General features: G+C 40.9%; 1 protein-coding gene across 9 annotated transcripts in view; it reads left to right on the forward strand.

Annotated features, from left to right (window-relative positions):
• The window catches only part of LOC111976939 (histone-lysine N-methyltransferase PRDM16-like), a 404,992-nt gene that overhangs the window by 376,617 nt on the left and 14,778 nt on the right, over nucleotides 1-13,597 (forward strand). For 8 of the 9 annotated variants that reach the window (XM_070448125.1, XM_070448123.1, XM_024006117.2 and 5 more), the window contains exons 13-14: nucleotides 1,011-1,180; nucleotides 6,366-6,531. In XM_070448125.1, the coding sequence (XP_070304226.1) occupies nucleotides 1,011-1,180; nucleotides 6,366-6,531 (336 nt within the window). Of the gene's footprint in view, nucleotides 1-1,010; nucleotides 1,181-6,365; nucleotides 6,532-10,438; nucleotides 10,556-10,760; nucleotides 11,994-13,597 lie in introns of those variants that run through there. The other variant, XM_024006119.2, reaches the window with a different exon arrangement.

Below are 13,597 nucleotides of genomic sequence, written 5' to 3' on the forward strand. Positions count from 1 at the left end.
ATAAGTTACCAGACCAGGACTCAGGGTCTAACCCTGGAGATGCCTTCAGACATACAGTATAAGTTACCAGACCAGGACTCAGGGTCTAACCCTGGGTAGGCCTAGGCAGAGCAGGTGACTGCAGGTAGGCCTAGGCGGAGCAGGTGGCTGCAGGTAGGCCTAGACAGAGGAGGTGGCTGCAGGTAGACCTAGGCGGAGCAGGTGGCTGCAGGTAGGCCTAGGCAGAGCAGGTGGCTGCAGGTAGGCCTAGACAGAGGAAGTTTTTGTGGTTGCAGTCCTGTTCCACCCTTTATGTTAATGTATTCATATATGCAAATACACCCAGTGTATTTATGCAAACGAGGCATATATAATTATGTTTATTTTAACACAAAATATAAAATAAATACCTGATACCATTACAAAATGTATATACTGTACATATACAGTGTGAGTGCAAAAAAAATATGACATTTGACAATAAATGGAATACCTTAATTACCACCAAAATCCCTGAACTCCATTATTTGTCTGTGCAAGTAAAATGTTTTATGTGCTATAATTCAGTCTCTACCTGACAGATTTAAAACATGTAAACAGGTTGGAGTATCTTCATCCATTGTCCAACTGTTGCCTGTACTAGAATTGTTTTAAAACGTTTTACAATTTGAATGACCGACATTTAGACCACCTCTCCTTTCTTTACCAATGTTCGCTTTATTTCTCTTTCTCTCTGCCTCCCAAGCTCACTCCTTCTCCCTTCCTTCTCTACCTGTACTCTCTCTCTCTCTCTKCCTCCCTTCTCCCTGCCTGTCTTACCCCTTTACCTATCTTCTCCTTTCTCTCTCTTTCTGCTTCCCTCTCCTCCCCTGTTCTTTCTCTCTATACTTTTCCATTTCTTTCTCTCTTTCAAATCAGTTAGATGCACTTTAATCTTTCATTACCAAAGCAAATACAGAAACATATGAAATGTAATCTCCCCCCTCTCTCTCTCTCTCTCTCTCTCTCTCTCCCCCCCCCCACAACCAAAGGTGTAAATACTGTGACCGCTCGTTCAGCATCTCCTCCAACCTCCAGCGGCACGTACGCAACATCCACAACAAGGAGAAGCCCTTCAGGTGTCACCTGTGCAACCGCTGTTTCGGCCAGCAGACCAACTTGGACCGCCACCTGAAGAAGCACGAGCAGGAGAACCTGCCCGGTGGGTCCCTGTTCACCTAATGAACCCCCCCCCCCCCCCTTAGATCAGCTTTGCTATACCATAAAATCTAAGTTTAGCAGATATTTTCAAACATCTTATGTCCAAGGCCACCTGTTTTGTAGATTCAGCGATAAATGTCATTATAACCTCAAATGAATGGAAAAGATACGTGTAGTATAATTTCCAGATCTAAAAACATCTGACAAACATTGGTTTTGGAGTTTAATGTCCCTTTAACATACATGGTTGTTATTCGCAGCCTCAAATAAAATAGCATTTACCTATTTTMATTTTACTGCTGGTGACCGTACTGTAATTGATAACATTGACTATATTGACTACATTAACATGTACTTACTGTACATTAACTTTGACTACAGGGCCTAGTGAAAGTTTACACACTCCTTGCAAAGTTGTCACATTTTACTTCCTTTAAATAAAACCTAAAAAGGGATTAAATTGGATACACAACCTGCTCCACATTTTCAAAGTGAAATTAATAAAAAGTAAAAAATGAAAATGTCTTGATTGTGTATATGTCTTCACACCACGGAATACTTGGTGGAAGCACCTTACAGCTGAAAATCATTTTGAATAAGATTCTACCAACTCTGCGCAACTGTTAAGGCAACATTATATCCATTGTTTTTGTAAAAATTCCTCAAGCTCAGTAAATTTGGTTGGAATCACTGATGGACAGCAATATGTAAACCTTGTCTCTGATTTCAAGTAGATTTAACTCAGGATTTAAACGGGACCCCTCAGAAACACTCAAAGCCTCTCGGGAATGTGAGTGTCTTTGGCATTATATTTTTTGCAATTGTTCCACTGAAATATAAAACTCTATGCCAGGATTAGGTATTTAGAAGACATGCAGATTTTCCTCTAACTTTTTACCTGGGCTTTGCTCCTTTCATATTTATTTTGATCCTGACAAACAAGCATACCCATAACATGATGCTGCCACCATATTACTTGAAAATACAGAGGGTTTCACTCTGTGATGTATTTGACCCAAACCTGACTTCTTCTTTTTTTAAGTTAATTTATTTGCCATGTTGTCTTGCAGTATTACATAAGGGCCTTGTTGCAAACATGATGGATCATTTGAAATWGATTTTTCAACATAGACCTTTTTACTTTGTCATACCGGCCAGTAATGCGGAGTGAATGCAATGATGGGAAACTTCTGTATTTGCAAGTATTGTGGTGGCAGCATCATGGTATGGATAAGCTTGTCACCGGCAAGGATTGGGGAGTTTGCTCGGATCAAAACACATATGAAAGGTAGAACAGCCCCGGTAAAAAGTTACAGGAAAACCTTCTGAAAAATGCTGACCGCAAGGCACTCCGGAGGGTGGTCCTCTCAGCCGAACGCACCATTGGGTGCACACTGTCTGGCCTCCAGGACACCTACAACACCAGGTGTCACAGGAAAGTCAAGAAGATCTTGAGGGACCTCAGCCACCCGAGCCATGGCCTGTGCTCCCTGACTCTATCACTCAGACACGGGCAGTACAGGAGCATCATGGCTAAAATGAACAGATTGGCCAATACCTTCTACCCCTAGAACATCAGGCTGCTGTACAGCCACCACTAGTCACCTCCCCCTGTCCCCCTAATATCTTTTCTTATTATTCTTTCATTCACACCTGCACTGTGGGAGCTCGGAGCTTAAGTATTTCACTGTACACTGCAACTACATCTGCGACTTTGCGCATGTMACTAAATAAACATTGAATCTAATCTGAATACCTAACCCTGGGATAGAGTTRAATTTTTCATCAGGGCAGTTACATACATTTGAATGCCAAAGACACAGCAGAATGGCTTTCTAAGAGGTGTTGACTGGAACAAGAGGTCCAGCTTCAGTCCTGACTATAAAGGTTTGAATGTTGCTGTCCATCAGTGATTCCCAACAAAATATACTCAGTTTAACTTCTCTAGGATAGGGGACAGCATTTTCACGTTTGGATGAAAAGCATACCCAAATTCAACTGCCAGTTACTCATCCCCAGAAGATAAGATATGCATATTGTTAGTAGATTTGGATAGAAAACACTCTGAAGTTTCTAAAACTGTTTGAATCATGTCTGTGAGTATAACAGAACTTATTTAGCAGGCGAAACCCCGAGGACAAACCATTCAGATTCTTTTTTTTGAGGTCACTCTCTTTTCTATGGATTTTCATTGGGAATACAGAATTCTAATTGACCTTCTTGCAGTTCCTACCGCTTCCACTGGATGTCAACAGTCTTTAGAAATTAGTTGAGGGTTTTTCCTTTGTGTAATGAAGAAGTATGGCCATTTTGAATCAGGGTCACTTGTTGTGTACTGTTAGATAGAGCGCGTGACCAGAAAGCGTGCTACAGATTGTTTTAATCCTGTATTGAACACAGATCATCCCGTCTTCAATTTTATCGATTATTTACGTAAAAAAATACCTAGTTGAATTACAAAAGTAGTTTGAAATGTTTTGGCAAAGTTTACAGGTAACTTTTGAGATATTTTGTAGTCATGTTTCACGAGTTGGAACCGGTGTTTATCTGGATCAAACGCACCAAATAAACTGACATTTTGGATATATATTGACGGAATTAATCGAACAAAAGGACCATTTGTGATGTTTATGGGACATATTGGAGTGCCAACAACTGAAGCTTGTCAAAGGTAAGGCATGAATTATATTTTTATTTCTGCGTTTTGTGTCGCACCTGCAGGGTTGAAATATGCTTATCTCTCTTTGTTTACAATGGTGCTAACTCAGATAATAGCATCGTTTGCTTTCGCCGAAAAGCCTATTTGAATTCTGACCTGTTGGCTGGATTCACAACCAGTGTAGCTTTAATTTGGTATCTTTCATGTGTGATTTAATGAAAGTTAGATTTTTATAGTAATTTATTTGAATATGGCGCTCTGCATTTTCTCTGGCGATTGGCCAAGTGAGACAGTAGCGTCCTGCCTAAATTCAGATTTTTGGATATAAATATGAACTTTACCAAACAAAACATACATGTATTGTGTAACATGAAGTCCTATGAGTGTCATCTGATGAAGATCATCAAAGTTTAGTGATTAATTTTATCTCTACTTCTGCTTTTTGTTACTCCTCTCTTTGGCTGGAAAGATGGCTGTGTTTTTCTGTGGCTATGTACTGACCTAACATAATCGTTTGGTGTGCTTTCGCCGTAAATCCTTTTTGAAATCAGACATGTTGGCTGGATTCACAACAAGTCTAGCTTTAATTTGGTGTCTTTCATGTGTGATTTCATGAAAGTTGGATTTTTATAGTAATTTATTTGAATTTGGCGCGCTGCATTTTTACTGGCTTTTGGCCAAGTGGGACGTTAGCGTCCCACGTATCCCAGAGAAGTTAACCAATTTTGACAAAAACAATGGAAACACAAGTAACTGCTAAAATAATGGAAACGCAAACATAAAGTGTCTTAATAGGGCGTTGGGCCACCACAAGCAGCCAGAACAGCTTCAATGCACCTTGACCTCTATTGGAGGGATGTGACACCATTCTTCCATGAGATATTCCGCAATTTGGTGTTTTGTTGATGGTGGTGGAAAACGCTGCTTTAGAATCTCCGATAAATGTTCAATTGGGTTAAGATCTGGTGACTGAGATCGCCATGGCATATGGTTTACATCATTTTCATGCTCATCAAACCATTCAGTGACTACTGGTGCCCTGTGAATGGAGGCATTGTCATCCCATCAGCATAGAGATGATTCACCATAGGTTGAAGGTGATCACTCAGAATGGCTGTGTATTTATTGGTCTTTGCCTTGACCTCTACGGGGTTGAGTGGACCTAAACCATGACAGGAGAATGCACCCCGCACCATAACAGAGCTGCCAGAACCCACATTTACTTGAGTGTTTCCATTATTTTGGCAGTTACGTGTACACTGCATTCAGAGAATATTTATACCCTTTGACTTATTCAACATGTCTTTGTTTCACAGCCTGAATTCAAAATGGATTAAATAGATTGGTTTTCTGACTTGATGAAATAGATTGGTTTTCTCACTTGATGAAATAGATTGGTTTTCTGACTTGATGAAATAGATTGGTTTTCTCACTTGATGAAATAGATTGGTTTTCTCACTTGATGAAATAGATTGGTTTTCTCACTATACAATGTGGCTGCCACGTTTGAGTAGGCTAAATTAGCTAGCCTCATTTGCTAGCTAAGTAAGTGAAACTGAAAGTTTCTCCTTCATTTTGGAAGAAAGGAATTTGTTCAAAACTGTTCCACTGTTGTCTTTCTTTCTCTTTGAGTCAACTACACACCACATTTTATGCACTGCAGTGCTAGCTAGCTGTAGCTTATGCTTTCAGTATTAGATTCATTCTCTGATCCTTTGATTGGGTGGACAACATCTCAGTTCATGCTGCAAGAGCTCTGATAGTTTGGAGGACCCCCTCCGGAAGTCCCGGAAATTGTAATTACTGTGTAAGTCTATGGAAGGTAGTGAGAACCATGAGCCTCCTGGGTTTTGTACTGAGGAGGATGGAAGCTAGCTGTCCTCCGGCTACACCATGGTGCTACCCTAGAGAGTGCTGTTGAGGCTACTGTAGACCTTCACTGCAAAACAGTCTGTTTTCATCAATTATTTGGTGACAATATATTTACTTTAGTTTTAACTAAAATGGATCACTTTTTAAATGTTTGACTATTTTTCACAGAGGAGGATGGTCCTCCCCTTCCTCCTCTGAGGAACCTCCACTGGTGTGAATACTTTCTGAAGGCACTGCATGTTGCCCTAAGTGTTATGCAGAGTTGACAGAATGTTATTAAAAATGATTTACAGCTGTAATTTCCGCCAAAGTTACTTCCATCAGGTAATAACTGTGGCATGTGAAGACAGACACAATCAAGACAAAATTCTATACTTTTTCTTTCCCTTGTGGAGCAGATTGTGTTGATGTGTAGGAAAAAGAATCTAATGTAATCCTTTTTAGGTTTTTTAAGGCAGCAAAATGTGACAACTGTGCAAGGGGTGAGTGGACTTTAACTAAACACGTTACGCATCTCATCGAGTGTAGTCCCCTATTCCTGCTGTTGATTATAGCTTTATATGCTGTTACTAACGGTTGTGTGTGTGTGTGTGTGTGTGTGTGTGTGCGTGTCTGTTTGCGTGTGCATGTGTGTGTGTGTCTCTCTCGCTTACAGTGAGTGAACACTCTGGGATCCTCTCCAACCTAGGAAACAACGTTTCCTCTCCCAACTCCGAGCCAGATCACCTTTTAGATGAGAAAGAGGACTCTTACTTCTCGGAAATCCGCAACTTCATTTCCAACAGCGAGATGAACCAGGCATCCAGCTCCACAGACAAGAGGTAGGGGTAACACATGCACACACACACACACACACACACACACACACACACCCCTGTGTTAGCCGGTGGAGTTAAAGCCAAGGTATTAGCTCGGGGCGTCTTAAAAGTTACTCATCATTACATGAGTGTTGTTCACAGAATCACTTCCGTTTACATACCTTACTACACACATAAACACCCAAATACATTTAACTCACATTGATCGTTTTTGATCTACATTTGGCTTCTAGGGAGTATACTATACAGTTATTGCGGTGTCACTCTGCCCTCCTGACAGAACTAACTCTGCTCCCCTGTCAGATGTTGCTCAAACAGGCTTTAGGGGGAATACAGTACAGTAAGCACAGCACAGCCCCCAGTGCCCCCTGCTCTACTCTGCCTGTTCTCAACGACTCATTTCACCTCAACTGAAATAAACCGCCCAGGCTGTTCCACTATAACCAAGGCCATGTTTACCAGACCTTCTGGCCTGCTCTCCTCTCCTCTACAGACTGAAGCATCACCAGCCTATAGTCTATGGCCCTGCAGTTCCAGGTAGTGCTAGAGGCTAGCAGGGTCATGTTCATTAATGCACACTGCAGCAAATGTTTTGCACCCGGGAAATGAAAACAAGCGTTTCTTACTGGACACGTTTCTTATAGTCCCTCCCTCCCTATTTCAGTCCGTTTTCTTCAGTGTGGTGTCTAATAAATACGACCCAGGTTCCAAGGCAGTGGTTCCAAGGCAGTAGCTCTGACAGATGTGTGGGGGGAAATATGCAAGCTGTCTTCTCCAATAAGCCCCAGGGAAACAAGTTGGATTCTTTAGATGTCAAGTAATGGTTCCTCCTTGATTTCGCTGACCCTTCTTCATGCCAGTAACAGAGGGCTGCTTGTTTTTCTATTTTTCTCCAACTCTGTCTTTCTCCCCATCTCACTCTTCTTCTTTGTCTCTGTCTTTTCTCTGTCTGTCTTTCTATCTCTTTCGATCCCTGTCTCTCTTTCTTTCATGTCTCCCCCCATCCCTCCTCCCTGGTCAGTAGACAAGAGACATAAAAGCCAACAGAGCTCAGGGGTAATTTAGCCCCTCTGCCATCTGGGATCAATAGTGCAGAACCATCCAGAATATGCAAGCCTGGCATTTTAATATCTGTAATTCAAAATAAGTGCTCTGCTTTCTGTCTGTCACAGACACGCTCACATGCATGCACACACACACACACACACATGCATGTACGCACACACACATCACTCCCCCCCAATGAACACAGACACACAGCTGTGTGTATGCCTATCTGTGCACTCATGCGTCTCCTCTCCACAAAGGGTTTGTTAACTAAGTCAAGTTGGTCTAGTCACTTGTCTCACTCTATTGTGTTTCTCTCCTCTGGACACTGTCTAGCCTGTGAGGTAGGGTGCTGATCGAGATAGCTGGAGCTTTGTGTATGGGGCACAAAACAGTGTGTGTGAAGGAGGGAACTGGGACAGTGGAAGAGATTGTAAGGGGCAGAGACAGTAGAAAAGTGTGTATGGGGGGCGGGTAGAGCTGGACGGGGCGTTTCTTCCCTCAAAAGTTGTGGGGTGGTGGCTGAGGCATTTATCTACGAGATAAAACGGATGGACCTACAGTGGTTCCTCCTTTTAAAAGTTGCGAGCTTACACCACGGGACCCACATCACGGTTTCATTGCTCCAGACCACCACAAGGGGGAGTTAGAGCACTCATCACTTTGTCACCAAAGCCCCATATACTACCCACCACTGCGAACTGTATGCTCTAGTTGGCTGGCCCTCGCTTCATATTCGTCGTCAAACCCACTGGCTCCAGGTCATCTATAAGTCTTTGCTAGGTAAAGCTCCGCCTTATCTCAGCTCACTGGTCACCATAGCAGCACCCACCTGTAGCACGCGCTCCAGTAGGTATATTTCACTGGTCACCCCCAAAGCCAATTCCCCTTTGGCCGCCTTTCCTTCCAGTTCTCTGCTGCCAATGACTGGAACGAATTGCTAAAATCACTGAAGCTGGAGACTCACATCTCCCTCACTAACTTTAAGCACCAGCTGTCAGAGCAACTCACAGATCACTGCATCTGTACATAGCCCATCTGTAAATAGCCCATCCAACTACCGCATCCCCATACTGTTTGTTTTTTTGCTCCTTTGCACCCCAGTATCTCTACTTGCACATTCATCTTCTGCACATCTATCACTCCAGTCTCTATTACTCCAGTGTTTAATTGCTAAATTGTAATTATTTCGCCGCTATGGCCTATTTATTGCCTTACCTCCCTTATCTTACCTCATTTGCACACACTGTATAGAGACTTTTTTTTCTTTTATCTATTGTGTTATTGACTGTATGTTTTGTTTATTCCATGTGTAACTCTGTGTTGTTGTTTGTGTCACACTGCTTTGCTTTATCTTGGCCAAGTCGCAGTTGTAAATGAGAACTTGTTCTCAACTAGCCTACCTGGTTAAGGAGAAGTTTATCTAAATGTAAAACAATTGTATCTTTTATCAATGTTTATTATGAGTATTTCTGTAAATTGAATTCTGCTCCCTGCAAAATCACCGGATGTTTTGGAGGCAAAACATTACTGAACAACTAAGATTTTTGGATATAAATATGAACTTTATCGAACAAAACATACATGTATTGTGTAACATGAAGTCCTATGAGTGTCATCTGATGGAGATCATCAAAGGTTAGTGATTCATTTTATCTCTATTTCTGCTTTTTGTGACTCCTCTCTTTGGCTGGAAAAATGGCTGTGTTTTTCTGTGACTAGGTACTGACCTAACATAATCAGATGGTGTGCTTTCGTCGTAAAGCCTTTTTGAAATCGGACACTGTGGTGGGATTAACAACAAGTTTATCTTTAATGGTGTAAAATACTTGTATGTTTGAGGAATTTTAATTATGAGATTTCTGTTTGAATTTGGCGCCCTGCACTTTCACTGGCTGTTGTCAAGTCGATCCCGTTAACGGGATCTCAGCCATAAGAAGTTAATGCAACCGCTGTGTCAGATTTGTTTTTAAACTTTACAGAAAAAGCACACCATGCAATAATCTGAGTACAGCGCTCAGAGACCAAAACAAGCCATACAGGTGCCCGCCATGTTGTGGAGTCAACAGAAGTCAGAAATAGAATTATAAATATTCACTTACCTTTGATGATCTTCATAAGAATGCACTCCCAGGAATCCCAGTTCCACAATAAATGTTTGTTTTGTTCGATAACGGCCATAATTTATGTCCAAATACCTCCTTTTTGTTCAGGCGTTTAGTTCCAAAATCCAAATTGATGACACGCAGGCCAGACGAAAAGTAAAAGAATTCCATTACAGTTTGTAGAAACATGTCAAACGATGTATAGAATCAATCTTTAGGATGTTTAACATAAATCTTCAATAATGTTTCAACCGGAGAATTCCTTTGTCTTTAGAAAGGAGAAGGAACGCAGCTACGTGAGCTCGTGAGCTCGTGGCACTCTGCCAGACCCCTGACTCAATCAGCTCCCATTCCCCCCTCCTTCACAGTAGAAGCATCAAACAGTTTCTAAAGACTGTTGACAGCTAGTGGAAGCCTTATGAAGTGCAAAATGACCCCATAGACACTGTATATTGGATAGGCAAACCTACAAACATCAGATTTCCCACTTCCTGGTTTGATTTTTTCTCAGGTTTTTGCCTGCCATATGAGTTCTGTTATACTCACAGACATCATTCAAACAGTTTTAGAAACTTCTGAGRGTTTTCTATTCAAATCTACTAATAATATGCATATCTTAGCTTCTGGGACTGTGTAGCAGGCAGTTTACTCTGGGCACCTTATTCATCCAAGCTACTCAATACTGCCCCCAGCCATAAGACGTTTTAAATAAAGGTAAAATATTTATTTATTTTTTAATTATGCATTTTGGTCCCAAGGTTTTTAAATGAGCAATCATATAGAGTGGTTCCAATGACGAATTTGATGCGAGCCACCCATCCCTGGTGACTTTCTCTAACAAAGATGACTGACAAAACTTTACGGGGGAAGCAGATGTAAGTAGTTGTCATAACGTGTCAAACTAAAAATGGACAATTTAGAGGAATATGTTAATGTAGAGACAAACAATTGTGCATAGTTTTTTGTCATAAAGTTAATTTACGAAAATCGGGATTTAGCAAGTTAACTGACTAGCTAGCTAGCTGGTGTTATGACATGAGTACAGTATGACCTTGTAATTCATGTTATTTAATGTTTTAGGGACTCCTGAGGAAACCCGCAAACCGGGCTGTCGTCTTGGGAAACAGTGGATGTAAAGAATCTAGCTAGCTAAAGCATTTACTACAAATTGAATGTACATTTGTGTAAGCTTGCCTTGCAATGCAGCTGAAGTAACATAGCTAACTATTTACTTGCTTATTGTGTAGTGGATGATAAAAAGAACTGTATGCCTATGGATGTGTAGCTAGCTACAGTAAGTAGTCGATCTGTGTATGGACTCTAAAACGTTTGGTATGAATATTAGTTCAGAACCTATCTATGAACCTCAGCTATCATAGTTGTTGTATCAACTTCAAGTCTGAATGGCATTAATGAAGCCTATGGATTGAGTAGAATATAATACCTTTATTGTGCCAAGGATGCAAGTCCTATTTACATGTACTGTAGTTATTACCACACATGATATTCCCACATTGTAGCCTGTACATTTAATATATTCACTGATCATGTACTCTTCCATGGCAAATAAAGGTGCGGTTCAGGTATGAATCTCTGTGAGACATTCTTTTTCAGTCAGATCCAATACCAGGTGTATCAAACTCCAGTCTTTGAATGATGCTGTGTCTGCATGTATGTATTACAATTATACACTTCAACAGTGTTTACCACTCCTGCTCCTGGGACATCAATGATTACACATTGTAACTATGCAATAGACTAGAAATATGATTTGTAATTCATATATACAGAATAAAAAACCTATGCATATCTAACTCCCTTCATCTGCATTAATCTGAGGACACAGGATAGTATTTCAATGAGATACTTAATTTCACAAGTGGAGAATGTGAAACGCTTTATTGAAAGCAGTTCATTATCCAGGTGTTATAAATACATAATACATGCATTCTAATTATGATAATTGTCATATTCTATTATAAGTTCAATCTGCACTTCAATGCACATATGGTGTGCATTATAAAATGAGGAAGAAAGACGAGGTGGGGAGAGAGGTAAGAACAGAGGCAGATAGCATATGATTAATGAATTACAGTGCTACCCTAATATTCTCTAGCGGTGTCTCCTAACCAGCGTTGGGCCTCCAGTTGGCCCGAAGGTTATCTTAAGAGCGGGTGAAGTGGCGATGACGGGAACTGGCTTCCTCTCTCACATCAAAACATACATGACAGATGGATAGAGAGAGAGCATKATTAAGCCTTGTTTGTTTTATTCTAACACGTTCAGTCATCATAATCATCAGGAGGTGAAGTGCAAAACTGACCTTGGATCATTAACTCTGGGACTACTACATCTCTATCTGCATTTCAATGTAAAGCATCTCTTTAATAATAGTTCCTGTTGAGCTGACCTCTCACCTATGATCATGCTGTGCCCTCTGTGTCAGCCAATTCAGATGCGGGAGGGGTTCACCAACACAGCTGATATAACTAGAGGATTTAGGGAGAAGGATGGAGTGAAGGAGAGAGTCTGTTATTGTGTGTGTGTGGKCTCACCTGGTGTCCACACTAAGTGGCCAAAGAGTACTTTATGCTGAAAAACAGACTCATGAGGACAAACAATAGAAGATAATGTCATTATTAGACTTTTACATTACCAGATCACAAATTAATATCAAATCACATTTATTTATATAAGCCCTTCTTACATCAGCTGATATCTCAAAGTGCTGTACAGAAACCCAGCCTAAAACCCCAAACAGCAAGCAATGCAGGTGTAAATACCACTTGAAGCTTGATGATGACTTGATCATTTGGATCAGCTGTGTAGTGCTAAGGCAAAAACTAAAATGTGCACAGGTGTTTGGAGCATTCCGATATGCCACAGCTGGTGAGGTGTCAGGTTCACCTCTGTACTTAAAGGGTGATTATTTCAACTCTCTGTGAAATGCTGCAGATCTGCACGCAGACGAGGTAGGAACACATATCCCACACAGAAGAGGTGGATAGAATTCGGCGGGTCAAGGTATCCTTCTTCCTCCAAACTGTGCATGTGAGACAGGTTCCATGTACAAGACAGGCAGAGAGGAAGAGAGAAAAAGAACACAGAACAGTTTAATTACCTMTGGTTATGGACACTTTTGCCAGGAATAAAGCTTCCTCGGACAGTGAACATCTGGCAATATCTACATTTTCAACCCCTTGATCAGCTCRCWCTCTGAAAGTAAAGAAAATTGCTTATTTTTTGTAAATATGAAAATAATAACTGAGATGAACGTTCAATCTAAAGCAGCAGATGTCATTTTCAGGATGCGTCAATACAGCACAGAAAGTTTAACACCAGACTGGTATTGTGGTTGTTCATTAGGTGATGGGAAATATGCAATATCTATACAAAATAATATACTCACCTTCCTTGAAAATCCATCTATACCACCAAATGAGACAATGYTGTATCTTGAAATAAAGCACTGGAATTAAAAGTGAAATGTTTCACCTATTAACCTGCCTCATTATTTATGTATTACCAGTTGATGAAGATCAACTTCAGTTTCATACATTATTGAATATTTGTCTTGGAATAAGTAAGATTAAAAAAGTTAACTTCTTAGATTTGATGGAGACAATATACATCTTAGTACCTTATCAATTTATGATTTGTATCATTGTGGACGAGAGACAGGGGTGCAGGAACAGAGTATTTCTGCAGAGCAATGCAATGAAGCTGGATCATTCCGGCAATGATACCTGCACCATCTACACGCTGCAAAGACTCTTCGCCATTGTACATGATGGCCCATTGCTCTGAGACTTCCTTTGACCATTCTAAAGCCTGCATGGGGCATCTTCGCCTTAGTGTCACTGACTTTCTGGTCTAACTCTTCATCTGACATATCAGAATAGCATTCCCTGACAGAC

Source organism: Salvelinus sp. IW2-2015, linkage group LG17, assembly GCF_002910315.2.
Source record: "Salvelinus sp. IW2-2015 linkage group LG17, ASM291031v2, whole genome shotgun sequence".
NCBI lineage: Eukaryota > Metazoa > Chordata > Actinopteri > Salmoniformes > Salmonidae > Salvelinus > Salvelinus sp. IW2-2015.